Source organism: Channa argus, chromosome 13 (genome assembly GCF_033026475.1).
Source record: "Channa argus isolate prfri chromosome 13, Channa argus male v1.0, whole genome shotgun sequence".
NCBI classification, from domain to species: domain Eukaryota; kingdom Metazoa; phylum Chordata; class Actinopteri; order Anabantiformes; family Channidae; genus Channa; species Channa argus.
Window position 1 is genome coordinate 19,898,197 of NC_090209.1, and position 26,959 is coordinate 19,925,155.

Below are 26,959 nucleotides of genomic sequence, written 5' to 3' on the forward strand. Positions count from 1 at the left end.
AAGATAATGTTTTTATAATACTTTTACTTAAAGCAAAGATTTAAAATACTCCTTGTACTGAAGAAGTGTTTTAGGTCAGCACTTGCACTGTTACTTAAGTAATGAGTTTGTTTACTTCTACTACCTCTGCTTACAGTGAATCACATTTAGCTGTGTCCAGCACTGTGTAGCTGCAGACTGTTTAAACTGGCTACGCTGAACTTTGTTCTACATCACATTGTTAAGACCACCAGTGTTAATGTTGGAGCAAATCAATGCATGAGGTGGCTCCTAATTCTTAGCGGGGTATTTTTTCTTTTGTCATTTCACGTATTTGTTCTCAAACAGGTTTCCATATGATAAAAATCATAGAGCTGGTATCCATATTGTTTAGTGCAGATCTCTTCTGTCATCACCATCACTTCTCTATCCAAGCCTCCAGCTCCTTAATGGATATTGTTCATTTTGTCTTGTCATTTTGCAAACCATTAAAATGAATTATTAGGGTCTCTAATTCTCTAAATAAGGTAATTTAGAGAAAATAAACATCTGTTAACACAGCACATTGCTCTTCCTTTCTACATCTGTCTTTCTTCTAGCATCCATGTCTAGTGTTTTGCTAACTTTATCAGCACAATCTTTCCATGTCCATCAAAAAGTGTTTTCACTTCTTCTTTTCTCTGGCTAGGTGAGAAAAAAATCTTCAAAAGCACGGAGTGGCTTGGCTGCCATGGCAACAAGATTTTCCCCACTATGAAGGGGAGAGGACTTTTGTCACAAATAATGTTTAGAAATAATGAATTATCCATACCAGGAGGAATTTGAGACAAACAGGGAGGAAACAAGTCGACGAAGGGCCGGCTATTGCGTTTGATTATTTTTTTCAAAGTGTGTTTGTGTGTGTGTGTGTGTGTGTGTGTGTGCGTGTGTGTGTGTGTGTGTGTGTGTGTGTGTGTGTGTGTGTGTGCATGTGTTTGTGAGCTAACAAGGTCACAGGAGACACCTAATGACCTGCATGAAGGTGTTAATGCATTACAAATTCTACCATGTCTGAATAAAAAGCTTTAAAAAATAGAAATGCATTATTTATCTCAGAGTTAATGAAGCAGAAACATCATATCAACCATTTAAACAAATTATGTTTAATAAACACCACAAGTATAAAAAACCCAATAGTGGATTTACATGTTTATGGGCTCAAAGCAGTAAAGCCTGTTCTAAAAAATGTAACACTGTTGTGCTATTGGATTATTTATTACATATTGTGGATGTCATTTGCGGCCTAAAGTAAAATTTAAAACGCTCTTGTACCAAAACTCTTTTTGTACTTTAGAGGAGAATATACTGAATATACTTTGATGTGCTGTATTACAATAAGTAATATTTAGCCTGGTTGACTAAGTATGGTGTATATCAGAATTTATGAAGTCTACTGAGACTTAACTGGCAGTTTTAAACTCTTATTATTCATCTTGTACATATTGTAATTGCAATAATATCGACAATTCTCAAATTATACGAAGCCCTAGTGTAGAAACCTAGTTAGCATTTAACTAGCAAGCAAGAATTTGTTTGATTTCAATTTTTTGATCATGTGGTAAAGAAAATTTACTTAATACACCCTGTACAGTTTCAGGACTCACTGTATATTAGGAGGTGGCAGAAGTAAAGATTACAGTGTATTGCAGAGCAAGACACTGGAAGTTTTGCATAGATTGATGTAGTAACAAATGTAACATTTCACCCTTATAGGTTCATCACTGAGTTCTCCATTGACAGTGAGAGTTTTCTATATACTGTACAGTAGGATGGAGAGGAAGAACAGAAGGGGAGGAGAACAGAAGAAGTGGAGGGGAGGAGATTTAAAATCGTCAGCAAACAGACATTTATGCTTTATCCCCATTTTGCTCTCTCTCTGTCTCTCTCGCACTCTCTGTCCCCCTCCCCACTCTTTGTGTCACTCTCTCACCTCCCTTCTCCTATACAGAGAAGTCAGCCTACAGCTCATCTGGCATCCGGTCTCACTTTTCCCCTGCCTCGGCTCCTCACTTGTCTCTTCTCCTCAGCTGACCGATACTTCTGCTACTATTGCTGCCTTTTTTCATTCCTTCCTTCCTCTCTTTACCCTCTCCTCATCCTCCTCATCCTCAAGCCACCATGGTGAACAGATAACTGCCTGGCTGTCCTGAGATCATGGGTGCCTGCTTCTGCAAAGGTCACAAAGGTCAGTGTCCACCTGTTTGTGTGTCCATGTCTGTGGGTCTGTTTGATAGCTGGATCAACCTGCAGGAACTGTTGACAGCAGGAAAATAAACGATTATTATTATTATTATTATTATTATTATTATTATTATTATTATTATTATTATTATTATTATTATTATTATTATTATTATTATTATTATTGTAATATTTTAGTGAATCTGTTTCGGAACGGCCCAGGGGGCAGAAGGATGATAAGCGTAATTCTGAGGATCAGTGGAGGACAACAGTGGCTTTAGGATATGACTGACCCATCTAAAGCTCATGTCCAACTTGTCATGGCTTGAAGATGTGATTTGGGTTGTAAATTTGTCTCTGATATTTATGCTCTGTCCCTAGTCTTGACAGGAATGGTGATGTTTGTTTGTATCCTAAAAGCTGTATGGACAAAATCATAATGGCTCAGCTGGCAGAAGGGCCCATTTTTTTAAAAGAACACAAAGTGTGATGTCAAAAAAAAACAAAACTAGTTTTAAAAGTTGATTTGAGGTAACAGCCTGCTGTGATAGTTTTAAGCTTGTTGTTTTGGCAGTAGTACATGATATTTACTGTGAAGCCACATTCTATTCTCACGCTTTATTTCCAGCCTAAATCTGTAATGCAGTCTGGAAATATATTTGTAAGACAAGCGTGCCTTTGTTTAGGAAGGCACGCTTTTAGCGAGGTAGAAGGTAGTGTGAGCAGCGCTTTTAAGCCGAGAAAGAAAACAGGAAGGCAGCTGTGTTTGTCTGTGAGGCTCCAGACAAACAGATATGAGATATGTTTATGTGTTTGTGCTCACTGTTTGATTTAAACCCAGAAGTACAGAAGGGTTCTTCACTTATAGCATCTGATGAGAAACCAGATTCAGCTCTGTGCACCAGAGCATGTATTTATCTGTGTGAGTGTGTGTGTGTGTGTGTGTGTGTGTGTGTGTGTGTGTGTGTGTGTGTGTGTGTGCAGGTGACCGTGGCTTAAGTAAATGAAAGGGTATCACTCGCCTCCTGTTGCTGTACTGTTTCCATAGCAACAGCCAATTGTCTTGACAACACCTCCCGGGGGAAACCCCAAGAGTATGTTTATATTCCTGTGTGTGTGTCTGTGTGTGTGTGTGTGTGTGTGTGTGTGTGTATGTATGTATGTATGTATGTATGTATGTATGTATGTATGTATATATATATATATATATATATATATATATATATATATATTGTGATGTTAACTAGTGATGTTAACTCTCCATTGCACTGACCTGCACTTCATTGGCTCTTGCCATCCATATGGGCCTCATTACCATCACTTAGAAAACAAATAGAAAGTGTAACCCAGCCCAAAATTAAATATGCTGTGAGGGTCTGGGTAAATGGCTCTATGAAGATGGAGCGCTGACTATCTCTCTCTTTCTCTCTATGTTTCTGTCTCTCCCTGCCTTTTATACATTATATATGAGCTTCGTTTGACCCCTGGCCTTCTGAGAGGGATTTGGCTTTAAAGACCACAACATCTGACTAGAAACATACATATACCAATGCACAGAAGAACACACACGTAGAACATAAATCTGTGTGATTCCTTACAGAGCTCCACCTTCCCATGACAGCACTGCAGGGCCAGACTGAAGAGGGTCAGCCATCCTCTGTCAAGGTTAGTAGAAGCCCTAAACCTTCGCCCTGTATGTTTTGACCTGACATTGGCCTTTCCAGCTTCCCCCTCGCATAAGAAGGCTGAAAGCCAGATATATTAGCTCTTACAGTGTCAGTTCACAATGTAACAGCCCTGACTTAAAGGGTTCTTAGCAGTTCTTAGCAGGTTCTTACCAAAACTCTATCCCCATAAATTGGGTTGAGCTTGAGGAAGAAAACTTTCCTCGAGTACCCTCAAAATATGGACAATTCTAAACCAGGGAGCTTGGTCACAAAGGTTTAATTGAATGACAGTGAAATAAGCTGAACGTTTAATGAAGTTTTTGAACAGCGGCTCACTTCAAAAGAAATTCTTTAACCACAAATAGAAGGACTCGATTTTAGCTTATAATTCATCTGTGATTCAGCTGCTTATCTGCCTAGGACATGTTTATCGCTAAGTCAGATGAAGTGTAACTGTGGACAGGAAGAGTGCCTCCATTTTATGGACAATTTCACTTTAACACATAAATTGTTGAGTGTGCTGCTTACTCAGGCACCAAAACACTCTCCACTGATCCTTCTGGAGTGAAATTTTCTGCTTTTTACCAAGACAAATAAAGTTTAAACTATAAAACAACAATTAAAAAGAACATTACCAGCTTTAATAAGACAAAACAATCTTTTTAAAAAAGTGTAGCACGCTAACGTTTAGCCTTCAGATTTCCCATGTCTCAATTTAATCAGTTAAATATATAACACTTGTATCGATTTCTTTAAAGTAAGTAAGAATAATAATTTATATACAAATTGCAAAATTGTTTTGCTTGTATTTGATTTATGATTTGATTTGATTAGATTTTTATTTGTTTTAGCAGGTTGGTGTGCAGGGTAAATTGCATTTGCATTCCATTCTGTTTTTATTTATGTTTAACACATATTCCCCAAGTGTTTGGAATTGGGCTTGTAGTTAATAAACATCCAGCGATGAAAGAAAAGTCTGGTAAAACAGAAATGGAAAAGATTTGCTCTAGAGGACCCTGGTTTTCCTTCTTTGATTATTTTACACTCTGCATGTTTTCCTGCGGAGTTTTATCATCTGTAAAACTTTAATTTGCAATGTTTTGCTGCACTTTCAATTTAAATAGTGCAGTGGTGTGTAGGGATCCCTGTTTATCCCATTTCCCTTTTATCATCTTTGACAAAGCTTCAAGGTTTCACTCCCACTGAAAATACTAAAATACAAAAAAATCTATTTTACACTGAATGCAGCTTCTCCCTTTGTACCAATCAGAGCTACTTGGGAATAAACACCATATGGGCTACAGTTTAAAATACCTTTGTTTCATTGCAGCTCACTCAGAACTGGTGTGAATGCAGCACAATTTCAGCAAATACTGGCCGTTATTGTCATTATCACCATTTTCCTTGAAAAGAAAAAGTCGGAAATATGTGAAAAAATGATTCAGTCATGAAACAGGACTTGATTGCCAGAGAGGAAGATAATTTTTTTGTGTGTGTTTAAATTGTATTTGGTGCCTTTTGTGTCAAAATGTTATACTCCCAGTCTTGATCATACACCATGGTATGGTTCAGCACTGTTCCTCAAGATATAATAAATCCCCTGGGGATAAAGGGAATGTTAGCATTAATGTTACAAGCTAAGAATAAAGGTCCTACTGGAAATACTCCTTAATTTCATTGATGTTCAACTTTTTTCTGCAGGATGGCCAGAATCCCTCCAATGACAGTGTGGCAGATAAAACCAGTCATTACGACATCGCTGAGCTGGCCACGTCCACTTTGATGGGTGAGACTGGCCACACAGACACAGACACAAACAGTCGTAGTTCATGATGTCACTCACTATGAGTCAAACATGACGCTGGGAAAAATCAAGCTGGGAAATTGGTACAATGCAATTTGCTTCCTCCCTTTTTCCTTCTCTTTCTCTTCACACACAGACACACAGACACAAACACACACACACATGCTGTAATACCATTACACCCAGAAAGATATGAGTTAACAATCAGGTACATATACATACACAGTCAAAAAGGGAGAATTGAAATCTTCTTCTACGTTTTTTCTGTGGCTCTTCATGTCACTGCCTCCCACTCCTTTATTATCCACTGCCCTCCATCCTCCGTCTGTCTGCTTCCCTCTCTCTGCGTGAACATAATTACCTCAGTTAATGTGTTATGCCTTGCTAAACCTTTCTCAGTGAAGGCGCCCTTATTGCCCTTACAGTACAAATATAAAGCCCATGAAAACCTGATTACATTGGACACATACAGATGTTCAGGCAGATGCATGAGAGGTTGACACCTGCTGTAGGAGTGACAGAATTGGTGCATTACAAAAATAAAAAAAACGTTTTAAGGCATCACTTCAATTGGCAAAGCAATTTCTAAGTGCAACTGAGAGCCTGAATGCTCAAATAAGATCACAATGTAAATGCATATATTATCTTATAAACATAATTGCATTAGAAGATTATCATAACCACATTGCTGCTTCTATTCTTCTTGTAAAATGCTGTTTGATACATATATCAGGCTGATGTGATTTTATTAACATTTAATGGCTAAACTCATGCTCGTGGCTCCTAGAAAGGGAAATGTTCATTAGATTCCACAAATGCAATAGTGTTGGATGAAGCTAACGAGATGAAGGTGGGTTACATGGTTATTAAATTAACCGAATGTAATGCTATTATCGTTTGAATGTGCTGGGCAAGTATCATGAACACCTTGTAAGACTAACTTATCCTGTGTGCAAAAGTTCATGGGAATTAATGACATAAATAAAAATCTGTAGCAATTAGATTATAAAAGGTTAGGGGAGATAGATATCTGCTTATACTTGGAGAACCATGTACCAGGCATTAGCTTCTGTGAATTGGGATTTTGAATAGCAAGATTACATTTAACGCTAATGTGCACATTAAATGTTGAGAGACTTCACAGATTGGCACTTCTCCCTGTGCTTGTGAGGGTTTCCTCCCACAGCTGACTCTCCCATAGGTGTGAATGTGAGCGTGAATGATAGTCTCTAAACCCTGTGACAAACCTTGTGACTTTGGATTGGCTTTGTTCCACTGCGACTCTTAACAGGACGAGCAGCTAAGATGCAGTATGCTGCACGGGTCTTTTGACACTCTGCAGAGTCATGGGGATAGCAATGTCAGCCTGTTGCTCCACAGCTTTGGTTCCTGTTTAAATTATATAGTGTGGGCCTATTCAACCTGAGCGAGCATGTACCTGGTCATGGAAAGGGTTCAATTATGTTTTCACAGTATCTGTTTAATTTGTGTTAGCGATAATATTTAGATGACAATACAGTTATTTGTATAGTCAAATATAAGGCAGGCTGATGCACACAGATACCCCCTTCTCGTCAGGTTACTTGGTTCCTGCCAGCAGGACAGCGCCTCCTGCAGTAGCAGCGAAGCAAGTGGAGCCGCACAGCAGTGCTGCTGCAGTCGCTCGAATGTTAAACAATAGTCTGAAATACAAATGAGCAATTTCCGCTCTTAACATAAAAAATGTATGACTTGAAGAAATGTGTAAACCTTTAAGAACTTCATAAGTTTCTTATTTAAGGTGACCTTAGCATGATTGGTGGACTGGCTAAGCTGCAGAGACGAGAGCCATAGCAGGTTAGTGCAGCCAGAGTTAAACTTACGTGTTACAAGTTTCTTTGTGAAAGTCATGTTTGATTTTAATTGAAACATGCAGACTGCAGCAGAGTGAAGTGGAGTCACAAGATCTCATATTATGCCTTAGTGGTATCAGGCCACATAGCAGAAAACTCTGCAAACAAGGAATCAGACATGACATAGCGGGCATCTTTTACCCAGTGGCCTAAAAAAGTACCCTAGGGACAAGCACAAGTACTAATGGGCCACCGTACTTTAGAAGTGATGTTGCACAATGTGGGCGACTTGGGTTGATTTTGAATCTAAATTAAATCTGTTGAAAAACAAAAAACACAAATGAATAAAAAGCTGTACTTTAAACATTTGGACTTTTTAGGGCTTTTCATTTTCAAACAGTTGTATGTAGCACACAGAAATCTGTAAACACACCTGTAGACTTACTATAGTCTATGTTGGAAGTAAAGTTAGTGTTGTATGATATATTTAAACTTATCGTATTAATTCCATGAGAATGTCAAACTGTGCACCCTCAACACAATGTTATGCATGATGGTCCTGACTTTGGTGACTTTCCCTTTGCTGCTTTGAATTCAATATTTTAGAAGCCATTGAACACATTACCATGAAATTTGGAACAAACGTCCATGTTTACATTCATCAACATCTCAAAAGTGCATCTGTATGTGACTAAACTGCAACTGTGATAACATTTATTTTTAACATTTAACATCCTCTAGTATTTTTTATCATTAGATGCATTATTTTATTTTAAACTATATTAAATGATGCTTTGAATTTTTAGGCTTTAAAGTCCTAAACCCTAATTTCACTTCAGTCACCGGTGCAGCTTTGTTTTGGTACTTTTTTATGGTTTCATTCTGCTGCTGCTCGAAATGAACCCATAGTCAATTGCCAACTGTCAAATAAGAGCAATTATGGATCGATGTTATTATAGGTAATTTTCTACAATTATTACCACATTAGCTGGTAAATAACAAATTTCTGAATGTGGCTCCTACAGTTTTCACAGGGTGGTCTGTGCCTCACATGCAGCGGGGATCAATGCTTCACATACTGTAATATACAGCTGTTTTTGAATTTCAGTAACTGAAGATGTCACCAGTCATATTAGATATTTCACTTCCTGGTTTCTATTACATTAACTGAATGAATAATAGCAAATCTTGGGAGGTGCACAGTAGAAATCAGTAGAAAGGCTCCATTTCTTTCCATTCAGACTTTCATGACTACTGCATGTGTGTTCTGTTTTTCCCCAAAGGTTTGGTTTTTAGAGGTCCCCTACCACCTGAAATCTGCTGTTTCTGGCGAATTAACATATTGTAGCTGCTGCATTGTTTTGTGACCCTCTTGACAAGAGGGTTGGCAGCATTGTTAGGCCCAATATTTCCTTGTTTTTCACAGTGTGAGTTTCAAAAAAGCTGAAGGATGAATTCCCCTTTTCAGCCCAGAGTAGTTACTTTTAGGATGCAGCACCAGAAGAACTTCAGCACTGGGGTAGATTAGCCTGCATTGTATATTTGCCTGGGCTATTGTGTTTATCAGGAATATATTGGCTGCACAGCAAAGACATGGGGCAAAGTGAATCTGAAACAAACGTAAGAGGGGCAAAATAAAGTTTTGAAAGATAATCTCATGCCTTTCCACATCTTCCACATTAAAACATTATGATTTTATGTAACTAAAAACATGATATATTTCAGTTTTCTTCACACAGAGATTATGACAATGGGACATTTTAACATCTAAGTTAAAAATTCTCAGCCCATACCCTTTAGAATATGTTTTGCATATGGTTTTTGTACAAATATGAGAATAGAAACATGTAGTAGCACAGTCAAAAGCCCCCAACAGTGTTGAGTGCATCAGTGCCTTGTACCCTTTGTAAAACTATAAAAGCCATGAGCGAAATCTTGCTAATTAGTTTCTTGCTGCTCACTGCACACTGGGAACACATACATTACCTTACTATTCTTTGGGGTGCTAGGCTAAGCTAATATGAATTGGGCTTTTTCACATTATATTGTTGAAAGCCTGAAATATCGTATTTGAAAAACAAATGTTCCAACAGTGTGCATATAACACTTAATATATGCAAACATAGCCTCCTCGCCTCCATCCACAGCTAGAACAGAGATTCATAACTGAGTTGTCGCAGTGTGGATTTAGCGTGAGACAGCAGTGGGTGTCACAGTTCACAACAAAACACAGTTTCTAGGTGCTGAGCTCAAATGAAAATAACACGTCATGATGTTTTTCTCAGTTTCAGTTTGCCCAGGCTGCTGGCTCTCTTGGCTTCCTTCTTTTTTCAACTGTATCCATTTGTCACTTTGAAACCATCTCAATTTCACATCTGTTCCCTGATTTTCTCATCTGATACCCTGTCCTCTTCTCCTCCCGCTCTTGACATTTCTCTGCCTTCCCCCATATAATTTTTAACCATAACCTTTCTTCCTTTATTCCTTTTTCAACCTTTGCCTCCTCCATTTTTTGTTTTTGTCCTTTCTGCATGGTTTAATTTCCCTGTTCAATATGACTACATTTGCAGTCACTCTTCATTTTACAAGATTGGTCTATCATCGTCTCTAGTGATCAAGAGATCTTTGTACTTTTGTCCAGTGATTCTATGTATAATGAATAATTACTGTAGAGATGCAGGGACACATAAATAGTAAATGCTGAAGGCTGTTGAGTAAATGCTTGAATCTGAGTTGACTTGACTTGACTTGACTTGACCGCTCTTATTCAAGAACAAGCTTGCTTGAAATTGGGAAAACAAAAACATGTATGCTTCAAGATTATATCTGGCAAAATACCACAACAATTAAACATAAATGCCCTGACACATGTCTGGATGTGCAAAGAAGGCACAGGAAGTATCATTTGAGCCAAAGGGGGACTTAATAGTGAAATAGTAACTGAAAAGATGCGAACCTAGATGACACAACTTGTGATAAATTAAAATACATTTGAGTTTGTGCTTTTGCATGTCTTATATATGACTGCACACATACAGTGGTCTCTGTCTGCTCTCATACTAATCTTTTCCTACCTCCAGTTCCTTTGCTTTGCTGTCCCTCTGCTTACTCAGGTACCCTCGACAGGAGCTTGTTTCATTCATCATCCCTTCCACCTCCTTAATTATGAAATCATCATGTTGTTTGTTGCCTTAGTTTGTTTGATTGCTCCCACTCTGTTCAAGACACAGTTGTTTCGGTTTCTTTATTTTTCATTTTTGCCAGCACTGTCAGCTGTGATAGTTAGTTAATAAATCTTGTAGAACTTTTACCTGCCTGCCTGTAACTGTCTGTTTACCTGAGTCCTGTCCAGCCCTCTACCTCTGCATTTGAGGCATCTGAAGACCTGGGACTCAACCAAATACCCAAAAACACAAAATAAGGAATGTCAGGCCTCTAGTTAAACCAGTAACTCCAGAATGAAATGAGTTTTTGAGCTTCACATGTTGCTATTGAAATGCAGTCAGTAATAAACATGAAATGGTAAAATAATAACCCAAATGACTTTAGAGACTCTCATTTTCAATCTTCTCCTATTTGTTTTCTGGTGTGTGTAACATCAGAAGGCAGCAGCAGAAATGCTTCCTTTCATGACTGAAGTTGTGCAAAACAGGAGTAATTGCTCACCTTCTAAGCAGGTGTTATGCTAACAATTATGAAATTCTTCTATAAGTATAAACATTCTGTGATTTCACCTTTCTTTTCTATTATGTCAATTTAAATTAAAAAACAAAGCCTGAGCAGAAGTATTGTTAGGTTAAATATCTGTATAAGAATGTACGTAATTATTAAAAATATAGAAAATGATGGTCTTTTTATGGAGCTTATGGCCATATTTTCACCAGATAATTAATCACCTTTTTTTCTCTGCCAACACACTTATCTCATCTTTTCAGTCTGGTCCCCTTTATCTAATAAACGTTTTAACAATGTATCCTCCTGTCCTCGCCTTATTAAGGTCTGGTGGCCACAATAAAAGAGCACATCACCAAACCGACAGCGATGGCCCAAGGGCGAGTTGCTCACCTGATTGAGTGGAAAGGTTGGGGTGGAGGCGGCGAGGCCAGGGGAGGTGGGGGAAGTTGGAGTGGTGCCAGGGGCAAAGGAGGTGGAAGCTGGGGGGGCATGGAGGCCGAGCTGCAGGAAGATGAACAATTCTACTCCCAAATGACGGACGAGTTCAAGGAGGCTCGCTTCGCTGCAGGTGAGATAGACTGATGGATTTAATTCAGCCCACATGATGATGCTCAAGTCCCTCTGGGAATAGTTGTCATTCCATTGGCTTATTCAGAGCAAGTGTCTACTAAAATCAAAAGCCCTTAATACTCCCCATGACAGTGACTTAAATCTACTGCACTTGTTCGATTTCCCTTTGTTTGTGATGTGGTGCCCAACAACAGGGGGTCCACTTTCAAGTTTAGCACCATTTGTGTGCCTTTTTTTTTCCACAGGAGTGGCAGAGCAGTTTGCCCTGGCTGAGGCAGCGATGAATGTGTGGTCCATGAACGAAGGCTTAGAGCAGCCCTCCACCAGCTTACAAGGTTAGTCAAGTAAAAGCATTACATATGTCACTGGAATTTTCAAGGACTCTATATTGCAAACCCTGCAGATAAAAAAAACATTTATTACAGACAGAGGGATTTGCAAGGTTTGCAAAACAACTGCAGAATTACAGATACTCTCTATTTGGGTTTCATGGTAATACCAAAGTTGTTTTTATAGAGACAGATAACTGCATTAATTTGTGCTTCAGCACAGGCTTATGCAAATATAATTTCTTAAAGACATGGCATAATTTTAGCATATTGGTATCAGAACACAATAAAAATGGCAGCCCCAATTAAGCAGATGAATGTCAAGTAGCAACAATTGTTTTTATTTTTGCCTGCAGGAGGGGGCAAGTTTGATGATATTTCCCTTAATTTAAGCTGAAATGCCTAAAGGGAACCATAGCTCATTTCAACACTTTGGCACAGAATGAAGAATCTCCATGTTTCCCATGAAACTGTATATACAACTACCGGGTCACTAGAGGATGAATCTTACATGTTGATCACTTATTACTATCAGATTCAAACATCAGACATCAGACATCAAACATTTGGAAATGTAACATTTCCTTTGAGATGAATGCAGCATATGTGGAGTGTGATCCGCAAGCATTTACCATTTCAGAAAACATGAAATATGCCTTTTCTTGACTGATATTCTTATACTCCTTAGCAGCACAGAGCCATTTTTTGTCTCAGTTCCTTCTGGACGGGGGCAGCGTCGGCGTTCCTCAGCATCTGTACAGCATCCATGCCCAGACTTATGCCAACAACGGGGCGGCCAACCTGGTCCCTCAACTGCCAGCTGGTTCCATGTCCCTCACGTCCACCACACAGCAGGACAGAGAGCATCCCTTCGAGGACAGAGGCACGGTGACTTCAGAGGTGGCTGTCCGACATGTAGACAGCAGCTCGCTCTCTGAGGATGATGTTTTTTACAACTAGAGAGAGTTAACAGGAAAACAAGCCAGCAATCTTGACTTCAATCTCTCTTACTAAGATCCTTTGACTCTCAGCCACCAGCAATGACTGATACAAAAATACACACAGACTTCTGTGAGATGTCTCAAGAGACAATTTCTGAAATGGCCTATCTGGAAGGATTTAAGCCTGGTCAGATACAAAGCATTCAAATGGTATTTCCCCCCATCTTAATTTTTTTATCAAATGTACATAAAAGTTTTAGTAGTTAATGTAGAACTGAACCAGAAGAGTAAAATGATGCTGAAGTAAATATCTTATGATAAAACCTCAGTTTTAATATATGTGCTGTATAAGCCCGTCCAGGTCTCTTTGGCTCCCTTCTTCTTTCATACTGACAGACATAAAGATGTGTTCGGTGAAGGGACAAGTCCAATCTGCTTATAAGATATTGCCAAACTAATTGAAAATGTGTCTGTCTTTATGTTTCTCCTCTGAACCCATACACAAGAATTCTTTTGCAAAGAATTACACCCAATTATCCCACCTACTCATTAGCCATGATTCACACTTTTCGGTTTGCAGTGATGGGTGCAGGGGAGCAGTGTGTAGGAAAGGGAGGAGAAGAGAATCTGTCTGCTCGCATGTGGTGTGTATTTCTGCATGTGTGACAGCAAGTATGCGTGTTTTTGAGTGAAATGGTCGGAGAATGGTGCTGTTAAAGCATCATCACTTCAAGCGTCATGGGGTTGGTTTAGCACAGGTTTACAAAAACAGAAAGCTGTGCTGTGCGTCCCCTTTTTGTTATCTCAGTGCGACTCTGAATGGTGTTCAATTAGTGCAGATACAGGAGAACAAAAGGCTGTGCATAGCTAGAACAACCACACCCACCATGAAACAAAACTCTTCAGAAGAACACTCCTGATTTAGGGTCTAAGTAGCACTGTAGTGCAGCTATGTCTCTATTTGCCTGAAGAACGTACCTGACAGAGAAACATTATGAAAAAACAGTGTCAAGTTTGAGATATCCCCTGACAAGCTGCCAGCTATTATTGTATTGCATCTAGGTACGTTTTAGAGAAATACTGTAGATGCATAAAAGCAAAGTGATTTATCAATACCAGCACAGTGTCTGAGAGTCTGGAAACAACAGGAAATAAACGTATAGGAAAAGCAAATGATTTCATTTATGGAATATTAATCTTAAATAAAATATCCTAAAATGTCCTTCAAATGTTTCAAAATTGTAGAAATAAAAACTATGTAACTATGTCTCCACTAAACAAGCAACTTTTTAAGCAACAGGTATATTGGATTGGAAACAGATTCTTTCAGTTTCTATTCTTCATTCAGATCTTTTCTTTTAGATTCATTAATAACACATTTTTTAACAATTGTGATGTTTATTTATTATTCAGAAGATTCCTTGATTTTAACTGTCACACTAAAACAACACACCTGCAATCAAGACTTAATTAGGCCAATCAGCGGTTTTGTTACCATGGCAACACTTGCTATATTCTTGACGTTATTCCAATGACAAAATGTGCTTGTGTCCATATTTTTCTACAGTTAATAATTCTCATGCTTTTATTGATGCTGAAATGTTCAGATCAACACATGGCAGCTTCCTGATGTTCTATTTGAGTGATTTCAGTGAACATAACATGGTTGTTGGCACCAGACGGGCTGGTCTGAGTATTCCAGAAACTGCTGAACAACCGGGACTTTCATTCTAAACCATCTAGAGATTGGTCTGAAAAAAAGAAGGTAGAAAACCTTTGGGATTTAGTGGAATGGGAGATTCAGATCATGGATGTGGAGCCAAAAAAGAATGCAGCAAAACGTATTGGTGAGGCAGAAACCATTAGAATTCTCTGAGTGGTCAGAAACAGAAGAGCTATTCAATGAGTCTGGGTCAAATGATCATATTTTTACAACAACTTAAAGCAACATGCTACACCATTGAGATGACTGTACATTTATGAATGAACTGCAAAAACACAAACTGTTTGTTTCAAGTTTGTTGATTAGGCCCCTGCTTTAGACACAGTCTGTGAAACAACACATACAGTACAGTGAACGTTTTGCAGGGAAAACACACCAGTTTCTGTTTTACAGTTTTATTTCATTCTCACTGTAAATTATTCTGGGTGGACACAAAATTTTAATATTGCATGTTCACGAAGTGTGGCTCGCTGAATGACTGAGAATGAATGAGAGTGCTTTCTCCTCTGTGGACACAATCCGGCTAATTACAGTAAAAGGCGAAACAATAAGCTCTGATAAATGGTTATCATTGCAGCTTCCAGCTAATGACAGTTTGTGCAATTACAGGTTTGGGGAATGTAGAAGTGATATCATTATTTGAGCCAGGCTTGTGCTACCACATAATCAGACAGTAATGTATTGATGTTAATACATGTGCTTATTTCCTGTGTGTTGCTGCTTAGGTTTCTTTGAGCAAGTCTTCTAATATTCTTTTCATCTGGAGGAGAAAAAAAGAGGAAAGGGAGGGGGGAAGAGACTGCTTTAAATTCCTAAGTAGCTATTTTTATTCCAACATCGTGCATAATGTTAACAAAACCAAACAGGAATATGATCTTCTGTGCAAAGTGCATATACAACACAAATGGCAGCAGAGGACTTTAACAAAGTCAGGCTGTGTGCGTCATTAGGACTATATTGAAGAATAAATGTGCGAGTGCTGGTTAGTGTGATAACACACATAAAATCAAAAACTCCTTACCTCTGGCCAGGTGATGAGCCCGACCAGCCGCCCCTCATCTGTGACAAACAAGGTCTGGGCTCCAAATAAACTCAGTATACTGTAGGCCTGTCAGGACACAGGGGAAACTGGGTTAGAAGTTACTAAATTTAAAAACATACTGTATAAATTTATCCCTTTGGGAAATGTGCTTTTGCACTTTCTTTCCATGGCAAGATTGATACAACTCTCATATTGTTAAAGATGCAATACCTGATTTGCTTGACCACTTAGGGGGAGTAGGGGAATGGTGTTAGAAGTCTTACTAAAAAGCCTCTACCAAAGAGTCTAACGCCATTTCCTTAAGTCCATTACCTCCTGTATAGTGTTGTGAGGTGACAACAGGACGAGGTTTGGGTGAATACTGCAGACCTCATCCAGATGTTTCTCTGGATTCTGTAGAACAGCACAAAAATCTCTACATTTGTAGGCAGTTTCTGTTTGATGCAGCAGCATTCAGCAATATTGGAGAAATGATTCGCGGTAAAACTGATTTCATTTATTCATTTTTTTTGTGACTCTTTGCTCTACAAGTTCTTTCAATTCTCAACAAGTATTTTTCTGTCTCCAGATAACGCTGTAAAATGGAATTGTGCTGGCAAAAAAAAAAAAAAAAAAGGTTTTACGTCAGCCAGACACTGTTGGTGCATCCTGTTCCCTTTTTTATACTGTTTTACATTCAGTCGGCGTCAAATGGAAAAGACACGACCTGCCTTTGAAACAGCATCAAACTGTTCACTCCTTTACCTCTTCTTCACTCTGCAGCGGCTTGACGGAGTCCATCCAGGCGTGTACCTCAGCCTCCGAGTCATGCAAAAACATCAGCAGCTCTGATCGCAGGACAAAGCCCAGTAAAACCTGTGACTCTTAAAGAGGAGAGAAAATCAATTTTCTTCAACACAGTCAGTGCTGCAGTTAGGAGCACATGCAGCCTCAAGTGTTGCCTGTTGCAAATGTAAAAAATCATCCATGGATTGCTGCTGAAAGGCTCAGCTGGTCAACTGACTATTTTTCTCAAACTTCTCAGCTCCTTATTGAGCCACTTTTAGCTACAAATTCATTTAATTATTTCTGTAATCATTTACCTCGTTTCCCTTCATGAGCTCTATAGTGGTGCCATAACAGTGTGTTTAACAAGCATGAATCAAACAATTTCTTAAGGATCCTTCTGCTACTATTCCACATCCTTCCTTGAATTTTATGTTTTTCATGAGAAGATTCCGATAGAACACTGCTTTGCCAAAAAACTAAGCTACAACACTTTGAAATATCTGCGCACCATGTGAGTCCACCACAGGGATTTGTGTTTCTGTGCTGCTGTTGACAGCATGTCGAACCTCCGCTGGCCCAGCTGCTTTCTGCAGCCGCACTGATTTCACTCCCAGAACCTGTCCAACTGGTGTGGAGGGAAGCCTGTAAAAGACAGCAATCACGTTACATGTGGAACAAAAGCAGCTGAGGCTAAATTAGATTAATAATCTGTTGGCAGCATCAGGAGCTGGAGAACAGGTGCACTAGTTAATTTGACAACAATGCAATATTGAAAGACCTCTTTTGATTGAGAATAATTCACTCACAAATCTATTCACAAATGAATAAAGGGCTCTGACATGTTTGAGCGCAGACAGAAACAAATAACAATAAGTTATATTCTTATCCGAGAATGTCACTCTCTTCCCATTTAAATGCAGGCTGGAAGCTCAGACAGTGCAGTTCGTGCTGCACGTCAAACCATTACTGAACCTTTATTTTTGTTCCACAAACATTTTCAAGTAGTTTAAGAGGTTTGTCAGAGGAGCACTTGAAGCAGAGTCAGGCTGAATGCATGTCAACGAGGACCTGTACGTGTACATTCCTCCTCTGTCTGTGTTTGAGACAGATGAAGAATGGCGTCATATGCACATTTTATTTGATTGCTTTGACATTTTGCATCTTAATTACATTTCTTGCCATGCTACTGTCACACTCCAAGAAACAAAACATTTAAATAGATTCAAGCACATAATCTATGTGACTTTCAGCCACAACAGCAGTGAGTCAACTCTTTATTTGTGTGTTTAACCAAAGCTCTCAATGCACAGTCACAGTGGAACATCTGGTGATGTAAGGACTCATATTTGTATAATTCCAGATGTTAAGTTCTGATTTGTCTAATTTCAGTTTTTCCATTATACATTGTGACATATATATTTATTTTGCTGCAAAAAGACCACATAAAAACCAAAACAGGTGATAGATGAGGTGTAGTAATCATTCTTTCTCTTTCTCTGTCTCTCTCTTTCTCAGAGAGCTTAATGCACTAGAGAGGATTTAACAGGTGTGATAAACTGTTTCTAATGCACAAATCTTCAAGTACACTGCAAGTGTTGTTTTTTTATTTTTTTTTGCCTGCTCAAGCAATTGCCAAGTTTTTCTCCCTGGGAGAAGAATAGAAACGAAATACATTTGTGCGTAGTTGATGTGGTTTTCAATCAATCTCTGTGACTCAGCCATTACTTACTGTGGCTGGCTGCTTAGATTTTTATCTGTTAAAAATCACAAACTTCAGCCTTTCTGCTTGCAGTGTTGCTGTGAGCGAACCTGAGGTTTCATAAGACATTAAAGAACCAAAACATGACAGACTGTATGTGACTCATAGACACAATAACATAGTTTTATATGTTACTTTATGATCTGTTTCACTTATACAACAGGGGAGTTCCAGTATGAGAATTCTCTTCTCTTGCCAAGTCATACAAAATGGTGCTCAAAAATTTGTGAACCCTTTTGTCTATAAGCTAATATGCAGGGCGAATAAACAGTTAACATTTTTGCTAAAAATGTGTTGACAGCAGTTAGTACATATGTTTGTCAGACAAATATTTAAGGTTGGAAATTGTTTTCAATAATACATAAAAAAAAGTGTTATTTAAGCTGAAATAGAGAACATTTTAAGGGTTCACAAACATTGGAGTGCCCCAGTATAAAAACGTGTTATATTATACAAATGCAAACTTTTGCACAGATGTAATTTTACTATAATTATTTTATACACTCCTTGACCATTTTGTTACACCTGATGAAGAAGGGACATTTGAACTAGCTGAATGTGCATTAAATAGGATGTTAATTTCATTCTTTTTAAAGTTTAAATGAAAAGGGAATCAAACATTTTCACTCAACTATTTAGCCCAGCTGTTATTATTTAAGAGCTGACTACAAACATGGTGAATCCCTTTAATCTGTCTGTTTCTCACTTACCAAGGACATGCCTTCTTCAGAGAGGGCAGGTGTGGGAGCTTCTTGCAGATAGTGAGGGCGTCATAAAAAGATGGACGGTGCCGAGAACGAGCAACAGCATTTGCCATCAGGGTGGCGAAGAGAGCAGGTACAGCATGACTGAACTGGCCAGTAGCCTCTATAGCCAGGAGAGCTGGTGACAAGGTGTGTGTCACTGCCCCAGAATAAGCTGCTGCACCTGCAAGCCAGAAAATAAACTGAGGTCCATATTAAGACCATTGTAAACCAATGTTTTTACTCACTAAGCATAATATCCATACTGTATATACCCAAATTAACACAGGAGCAAATACTAGCACAGGGTCTTAACAATCTAACAACTGCAATCTTACAGAAATTATCTAATTCATGGCTATTATTCTACAATATGAACTCTTTGACTATGAACTCTTGGCAGATGTTAGACCAAACTACTATGCAGCTTACAAAATATTGTACCGGTTATAGTTATATTCAGGTACATTTACGAGTAATTTAAATGCTGCATTTGCAGAACTGCATGTTATTAATATATTAACACTATGTACCGGCCAGTGCATAGCCCCCAGGATTTATTGAAGTCGAGGAAAACAAAAAAGCTGCTCCTTCCCCAACTAAACGGCCCAAAGCTGCTCCTGGAAAACAGAAAGAAACACATGAGCAGATTTTTATTTTTCAATCTGCCCTTTTTCCAGGAAAAACAAATTCCTCTCACCTAAATGAAAACATTCAGATATTCCGCAAAATAAGCTTATCCAGGTCTTTTCCATTTACTCACCATAGACGAAGACTGGCATGAAGTATCCAGCTGGCACAGGCAGAGTGCAGGCAAGGACCAACATCCACAGCTCAGAGCCAACAACAGAGACACAGACTGTCAAATTTCTGAAACATCTGAACAGTTTATATAGCACATGCATGCAGATGATTCACTAAGTCTGTGTGCATACAGCAAAATGTTTGCCCTGCTTAAAACTCACTTTTGCATAAATAAATATTGAATCATGCCAATCTTCATATTACTTTGCATTTTAAAGTGTGTCACAGTAAGTGGATCTGACTGAGTAGGAATTTCTCACAGAGTTTATTGCATTAGAGATGCTTCACTTGGAGAAGCGTAACTGTTCCTAATGCAGAAATCTCCACATAGTTTGTTCTCCAATATTACACAAGGTTGGCTTTCCAACTGGAACACGAATTAGGGATAAATTTGTGGGTGCTTGAAGGGATTCTTGATCAATACCAATGACTCTGTTATTCTCTTGACTGGCTTACACCTTAAACCTGTGCGTAAGTGTTGCTGTTATTGAGCATCAGCTCTCACAAGACACTGCAGCCTCAAATAATAAAACTGTTTTTAATTTGCCTACTCTGTTGTGAAAATGTATTACTGTATGTCCATTATGAGTCACTATGTCCCATGGGAGCAAGAGGAGAGGGTAGCCAGGCCTCCTGTTTTACTCTGGTTAATCTGTGAGGCTGACAGAGACAAAAGACTCTCTAATTTGCTTTCGCATTTTTTGTACCTTCATAAGCAGAAAGAAAGTCAAAGTGAAGAAGAGCGGACTCTCTGATGAGTTCCACTCCAACAAAGGGTCAGGCTCCAGTTGCACAGAGGCATTATGGGACTGGGAGATCCACTGCCCACCTTTCAATAAGGAGGTGAGGAGCTGCTTCATTGTACACTGCAAAGAGGATGACTGTCATGAGATAATTTTCTAAAATGCAAGAGCAGTTAGTGTGAACAAAAGCTCAACATTAATAGATACGGCAGCGTTTTTTTTATACAATCAACAAATATGTGTGTTCAGTGTGTTCAGTATGTTCAGTACTTTATAACACACAAGTTCATTTATTCCTTCTTTAATAACTAAATATTCAAAACTGGATGATAAATGTAACACTTCATATTAAAAACATCAAGAGTGCAAGACTCTGCTCAGGTGCAATATTTTCCTTGAAGGGTGGGGATCTGTAGCTATTTACCCTTGTTCCTACTGCTGAAAGATTTCTTTCACAATTTTTATTACTGTTGCTTATTGTTTGCTTGGTCGTAAAAACAACCTGAGCCTTTTCTTTTAAGAAAACATTATGACTAAACATTGTTTACTTTTAGGAACTGCAATAACTGAAACAACAGGCAGAAATGTTACTAATGATGATCACACAGGGGAGAACAAAACTAAATTAAAATTTGAGTGCATCACTAATATTTTGTGACAAGAGTGACATTTTCTTAACAAACATAATATATCCCTAATCCAGTGTGACTCCAACTCATTCAATATGTGGGTTTAACCCCCAAAATAACATACTGGTCCTTGAAAAACTTCTGTTTCCTACCTTAGAAGCCATGTATCGACCGGCAAAGTGTGGAAACGTCACACATGCCAGGAAGAAGGCCACCGCACCTGCATATAGTCCTTTGCTGCAAAGAGGTGTTCATGCACACATGCACACACACACACCATTGTTATAATGACACCCTCATTTGGGTCCTACACATTGAAATTTGTATTTTATTGATTGTTCTGCTCCGTGTGACCTCAGCTCTGCTTTTTTATAGTCTATACGGTTTACAGTGCATTACACCAACTATTGTAGATTAAATATTTTGAGCAGTATAGCTTTAGACCTTATTTAGATCAGTTTTGGGTTTTGCTTCATTGTTTTGCTTCTGTAGTTGCAAAATATCTGCATTCTAAAATAAATTCATCTTGTGAATTGCCCTTAAAGGAACTCACAAGCTTTTGGGACCCCAGCCCATCAATCTGCTTGAAGTGAACTCAGCTCTCACAAGTCTGTCTCACACAGTCAGTGACTCATCAGTGCATCACACCCCAACTTTGACATTGTCAGAAATTAGCTCTCACTCTGTTGCCAGCATCTTGACGAGGACTGAGTTTGTGTTAATGAACTGCAGGATACGTCGATGGCAGAAGAGGTAGCAGCAGCTCACAGCTCCACACAGCAGCCTGTTTCCAGACAGAAAGCCAAACGAATCCACAATGAGTGACGACTGGCTTATTTTAACCCAGGCAGCAATAGAAAATCGGAAGTCATTAAAGGAAGTCATGAAGAGGAGGCAAGGAAATGACTGAACAAATGAAAAGTGCTAATTAGAACAAAAGAATAGTGCAACAGTCCTGGGCCAAGGCTTTTCATTTGGATCAAAATCACTATGACTACAAAATGTCAGTAAAACAAGCAGATGCTGTTAAAAAATAAACTTACCCCAGCAAAGCAAACAGCAGAATCTCCAGCGGGTAGAAAGGTAAAGAACTGGGGAAATTAGTTTTAAACAACGCCTGAAGAGTTTCTGTGAATGCAAAACAGATTGGAGTTATCGCTCCAATTTCTTCCACAGCCTTTCAGCCATCCTTTCATTATCCTAGAAATTTTGTTGTGTCAGTTATTACTATTTTTCCCTGGTGTTTCTCTCACTTTAGCTTTTAGCGGTCAACATTATTGACAGACTGAAGACTAAAGACATTCACTTTAAAATAAAATCACCAGTCTACTTTAAAATGTGGCATCTTTATTCCTACGGGAAGAAACAGTTTTTGCTTAGCCCAGACCTTATTTATTATTAAGTAATAATATATTAAGTAAGTAGGCATATAACAAAGTGTTTAATCTTTTTCTAATTCTTACAATTGTGTATTGATTCCAGCAAAGTTTATGGTCACCTGAACATTGCAACCATATATCATAAAATTTTAAAACTATGGGCATCCACTTTTGTGAAAATGCTTCCCACCAAATGTCTTTATGGATCTGGCTTTGTTCATGTTAAATCAAGACAGGGCTTTCTGAAAATTGTTGCCACAAATTTGGTAGCACCATGCAGTCTAAAATGTCGTTGTGTAAAGTCTTAATTAGAATGAAGTGCCCAAACACCCCCGAGCCAAAGCGCTCCTTTAGTTCGGGTCACAGTGTCAGGCACTCAAAAAGATGGGACCTTTTTCTTGTTCACCACGAGGGGGCGAATCAGGGCCTTCATTACCTCCCTCTCCACTCCAAAATGAGAAGAGGCGGAAGGTCAAAGCCCCGCAGGCAGCTGAGAAAAAACAAGGGACGTATTGCCTCAGGGCAAAGTGAGAACTCATCACCTCAACACTGAACAGCACACCTAAAGGAACAGAGGAGGGGAGGTCAAAAGGAAATGAGTGCGATAAAGTGGCTGTACACAAAAAACGGCAGTAGGAATTGTCAAATCCTACTAATCACAGTGTTAAAAGTAGCTAAAGCGTCCTTGGGTATGATAGTGAATCAGAAGTTGCCCCAGCACCTAAAAAAGCAGCTACAATATTCATGGTCTGTCAGGTTTCCCCATGAGGACTAATAAATGGGAAAAAAATACAGAAGATGTGCATAAAGTGAAATGATTGATCTAACTGTGGCATTTTAATTTTGTCTACAGTTTGAGTGCATATGGCATTTGTACCTTGAGAGCTGAACCCTGGACAAGGTTGGAAAAATTAAATAAAGTATGAGGTGAGAAATCGAAATATTACGAAGAGAGGTGATCAAAGGAGGAAAAGCAGCTAGAAAAGGATTAACGGGTAAACCTAATAGAGGAGCATGAGGGCGAGGGAGGATAGAAAGGAAGAGAAGATATGTAAAGCTGGAAATGCATTACCCACAGTGTGAGAAATACAGAAAGTACTGGATTCTTAATGCTGAACATTACAGAATGGTCTCTCTCACCACTGACAGGAGCCCCAAAGCAGCTGGCTACTCCGACTCCAGCAGCTACAACCAGCATTTCTCTAGTTGCGTTGTCCTAAAAGGGAAGGAAAGGGTTTCCATGAACAACTGAAGGGAATATTTCGATCTACTAGGTGCTCCCCTGTGTTTACCGGTTTGTCCCTGACTTTACAGACTAGAGCAGAGTATCTGAGCTTTTTTGCAAAAAGCAGCTGTTTGCCGCTGCTGGGATCCATTCAGGAGAGTGAGGTGTTTAGGCTGGAAAACCAAAAACAATGAGTTAAACGAGGCTAAACATCAGCACCAACCTGAGGATACCTGCAGGGTCTGGTGATGAGTCTCTGGAAACATGGCTACAACAGTTGTCTACAACAGTTTCGGGGGACCCGAAAAAGTGACGGACGGACCTTTAGATTTGTAAATGTATTTGTAGTTACTCCCGGAGCCATTTTTGTTGTGACTGGCTTTTGCAGCGCTTTTCCCCTTTTGCAACACTTTTCTCTTTTTGCAACGCTTTTCTCAGTTTGGTTGTCTTGTGGCTTTTTGCGGCGCACTTATTAATGCTGCGCCTGTGTTGTCAATTTGGTGAAGTTGTTTTTGTATATTTCTTTGAGTTTTGTCTGTTTGCATATGTTTTCTCAAAGTGTAGTGCTTTGAACTTTCAGGGCCGCCGTACATAATGGGTCAAATGGATGAAATGGAGAAGAAAAGTAAAGTAACTGTGTGGAAGTGGAAATATGTGAAACAATTTATAACTTTATATAATTTAACAGTATTTTTACCTTCTTGTTAGGCTGTATAAGAGTGCAGAGGTTGCTTACGTACGCCCCCACCATGGTAGAAAGATGCACAAATGGACCCTGATAGAAGACACACATCATATAGATACAAAGACCATGTAGTTTTAAAGAATACTCTCCTAGTTCAGATTTACTGAAATGTCTCTCACCACTTTGCCCAGGAAAACAGTGCTGCCGGCTGCCAGTGTACAAATTAGGCCCAGGAACTTGGTAAACAAATGAGTGACAGACAAGAAATGAGGCATTTCGAAGCCAGCCAGTATGGTTCTCACCTCAGGTATCCCTGAACCTGGGGAGAAATTAATCAAAAGAACCAAATAAAAATAAACAGAGGTACCTGATCAATAAAGAACATGAAAGTGAAAACCCAGTGATGATTTTTTAAATATTTGAATACAAACTGAAAATTAAACATTCTAATCTGGTCTGTCTGTCACCAGTGAAATTTGCAGTGGGCAGACCTGTGGCGAAGGGACAAATGTTGTGGGAGAACACTGATCCAAAAACACAGAGGCAGACTGGGTAAAGAGTCCAGCAGAAGAACTGCAGCAGACGGTTGCCATCTAGCTTCTCATAAAGCCACTGGTGAGCTGTAAATAAAGTAATAAAGAGACTAATTATCCTTCTTTGTGCGTGTGTGTGCATTTTTGTGAGTGTGTGTTTGTGTGTTTCTACCATTCAGCAGCTTCAATACACTAAAGTCCATGAGGAAACTTAGGAAAGCCGTCAAAATGCCTAAAGCTGCGTAGCCGTACCACTCCATCCCACACACTGCTCCGAAACAACACCTCAGCTTCAACAGCCAATCTGTGGACACAAAGATATGTAACAGTCTTATCATAGTTTAATATGTTTCTGATCCCCATTCATTCAAAAAATGCATTAAAGTGGCATTTATTGGTTAGAACTAATAATATAGAGTTTGTGAAACAGTGTAGACAACTGGCTGGACAACAACTCAGATGTGTTTACAGAGCCTTTAATATAAGTTCACTACATTTTGCAGAATAATAATCTATCAGTAACTGTTTACCCAGCTCAGGACCTAATACTACTGACAGTTTCTTCAGTACAATGCATCATCTGGGAACTCATAGTAGTTGTTTATTGGATGAGTAGGTTTGACCTGCTTGTGGCACCTAATGAAAAAGGGATCACACAGGTCATGCTAATCATTCTCTGTACACCATAAATATATTGTACATAAAATCATGTCAATCCATGTAACAGTTGAAATATTTCTATCAGGAACAAAGATTTATTAACACAAGCGAACAGAGAGAGAAGAAAGTCGTAAAGATATTGGAACATATTTTCCGTTGTTGTCTATCACACAATTGCTAACTTTACTCACTGACAGTTAATAAATATGACACAGCTCCACTGTTAGCTTTGTTAACAAAGGGCGTGGTTTGTAACATTTAGAGGAAAAACAACTTAGTACCAAAAGCTTTGCAAGGCTCTTAAAACTGTTGAGTTCCTGCAATGGAAACAGGTTATAATGCTTCAAGGATTTAAATTGGGATCATACTGTATGCAAACAGCAGGATACAGTGAGAACAATATGGGACTGAAATTGTGCAAAGCGTGCAAAGTAACAGTCTCAGACCATAAATAAGAATATATAATCAATATTAATGAAATATTAAATCATTACAAATTGAATAACAGTTCCTGTAACTCTCACTATACAGGATTTGATCTATTATAAAGCCTCTATTATACAAGCCTCTGGTCAGTTTCGATCACATCATAATGATTTTGCTCATCAGTCTGACCTTTGACGATTGCACGGGGCCGTTCGTATGGTTTCCATGGATCTGAAAGAAGCGGACTCCTATTGTGGCATGTCTCTGATTGATTTTCTCCTCCTTGGTTGTTGTTCTCTACGTCTGCTCCTCTCTCGGGGCCTTCGTCCAGGTTCTTCATTGTGTCTAATGAATACACTCTCAAGGAAATTCTGTGAAAATCAAACAAAAATACCAGGAGTAGGAGTAGGTTACAATTACTTCTAAACATGAATACAGATAGACTTACCTTGGGAGTGCGATATCTGTCCAGATGGGTATATGTATGTAGTGCAGGTGAGCTGGTAGCACAACTGACCTCTGTTATTAAAGGCATTTGCATAATGAAGCAGTCATGGTTGAAAGAGTAGCTAATATTAACTCTGTGGAGGAACGTTGGAAATTGCCCTTCATATATCTGGAGTGCAGATAGGCAGAGTACAAGCAAATATTTTCTAGCTTCTCAGCTTTTTAATAGAGTTTTGATGATATTCTCAGCAAGACTATAAACACACTGTATAGACATATACTACTCTTTCCAAGGTCAACTCATACTTAATATAAAGGTATTGTAAAAAACTGCAGTTGAAATTTGCAAAAAAGTTAGGAAGATGTGAAAACGTAC

At 38.8% G+C, this 26,959-nt stretch overlaps 2 protein-coding genes across 4 annotated transcripts; one reads left to right on the forward strand and one right to left on the reverse strand.

Annotated features, from left to right (window-relative positions):
- Positions 1-23: 23 nt before the first annotated feature.
- Positions 24-16,676, forward strand: fam131c (family with sequence similarity 131 member C). 3 transcript variants are annotated; one of them, XR_010916344.1, is made up of 7 exons: positions 26-2,203; positions 3,800-3,864; positions 5,568-5,652; positions 11,500-11,745; positions 11,993-12,082; positions 12,765-13,227; positions 16,545-16,676. XR_010916344.1 is itself a non-coding variant. In XM_067526952.1 (6 exons), the coding sequence occupies exons 1-6, from the start codon at positions 2,173-2,175 to the stop codon at positions 13,034-13,036; spliced, it is 786 nt and encodes a 261-aa protein (XP_067383053.1). In that variant the 5' UTR covers positions 24-2,172; the 3' UTR covers positions 13,037-13,373. The 3 variants fall into 3 exon arrangements, 2 of the variants coding, with proteins under 2 accessions (XP_067383053.1, XP_067383052.1); XM_067526952.1 differs by lacking the exon at positions 16,545-16,676 and having other exon boundaries at positions 24-2,203; positions 12,768-13,373; XM_067526951.1 differs by lacking the exon at positions 16,545-16,676 and having other exon boundaries at positions 12,765-13,373.
- Positions 14,514-26,762, reverse strand: clcnk (chloride channel K). Its single transcript, XM_067526950.1, has 20 exons — positions 26,585-26,762; positions 26,326-26,507; positions 25,223-25,354; positions 25,009-25,137; positions 24,697-24,836; positions 24,530-24,607; positions 23,748-23,823; positions 23,044-23,169; positions 22,272-22,356; positions 21,911-22,012; positions 21,381-21,465; positions 20,564-20,722; positions 19,816-19,885; positions 19,586-19,672; positions 19,020-19,236; positions 17,059-17,192; positions 16,527-16,645; positions 16,095-16,175; positions 15,762-15,848; positions 14,514-15,500 (listed from the first exon to the last, which is right to left on the reverse strand). The coding sequence occupies exons 2-20, from the start codon at positions 26,474-26,476 to the stop codon at positions 15,462-15,464; spliced, it is 2,097 nt and encodes a 698-aa protein (XP_067383051.1). The 5' UTR covers positions 26,477-26,507; positions 26,585-26,762; the 3' UTR covers positions 14,514-15,461.
- Positions 26,763-26,959: the final 197 nt, after the last annotated feature.

What these genes read in the sequence shown, in the direction of transcription:
- clcnk (XM_067526950.1), bottom strand. Translation starts at nt 26,476, where the DNA reads ATGAAGAACCTGGACGAAGGCCCCGAGAGAGGAGCAGACGTAGAGAAC. An exon ending in TGTATTGAAGCTGCTGAATG is followed by an intron (nt 25,138 to 25,222) that starts GTAGAAACACAC and finishes CTTTATTTACAG; the next exon opens with CTCACCAGTGGCTTTATGAG. An exon ending in CTTTCTTTCTGCTTATGAAG is followed by an intron (nt 19,886 to 20,563) that starts GTACAAAAAATG and finishes GTTGGCTCTGAG; the next exon opens with CTGTGGATGTTGGTCCTTGC.
- fam131c (XM_067526951.1), top strand. Translation starts at nt 2,173, where the DNA reads ATGGGTGCCTGCTTCTGCAAAGGTCACAAAG. An exon ending in CTTCTGCAAAGGTCACAAAG is followed by an intron (nt 2,204 to 3,799) that starts GTCAGTGTCCAC and finishes GATTCCTTACAG; the next exon opens with AGCTCCACCTTCCCATGACA. An exon ending in GCCCTCCACCAGCTTACAAG is followed by an intron (nt 12,083 to 12,764) that starts GTTAGTCAAGTA and finishes TATACTCCTTAG; the next exon opens with CAGCACAGAGCCATTTTTTG.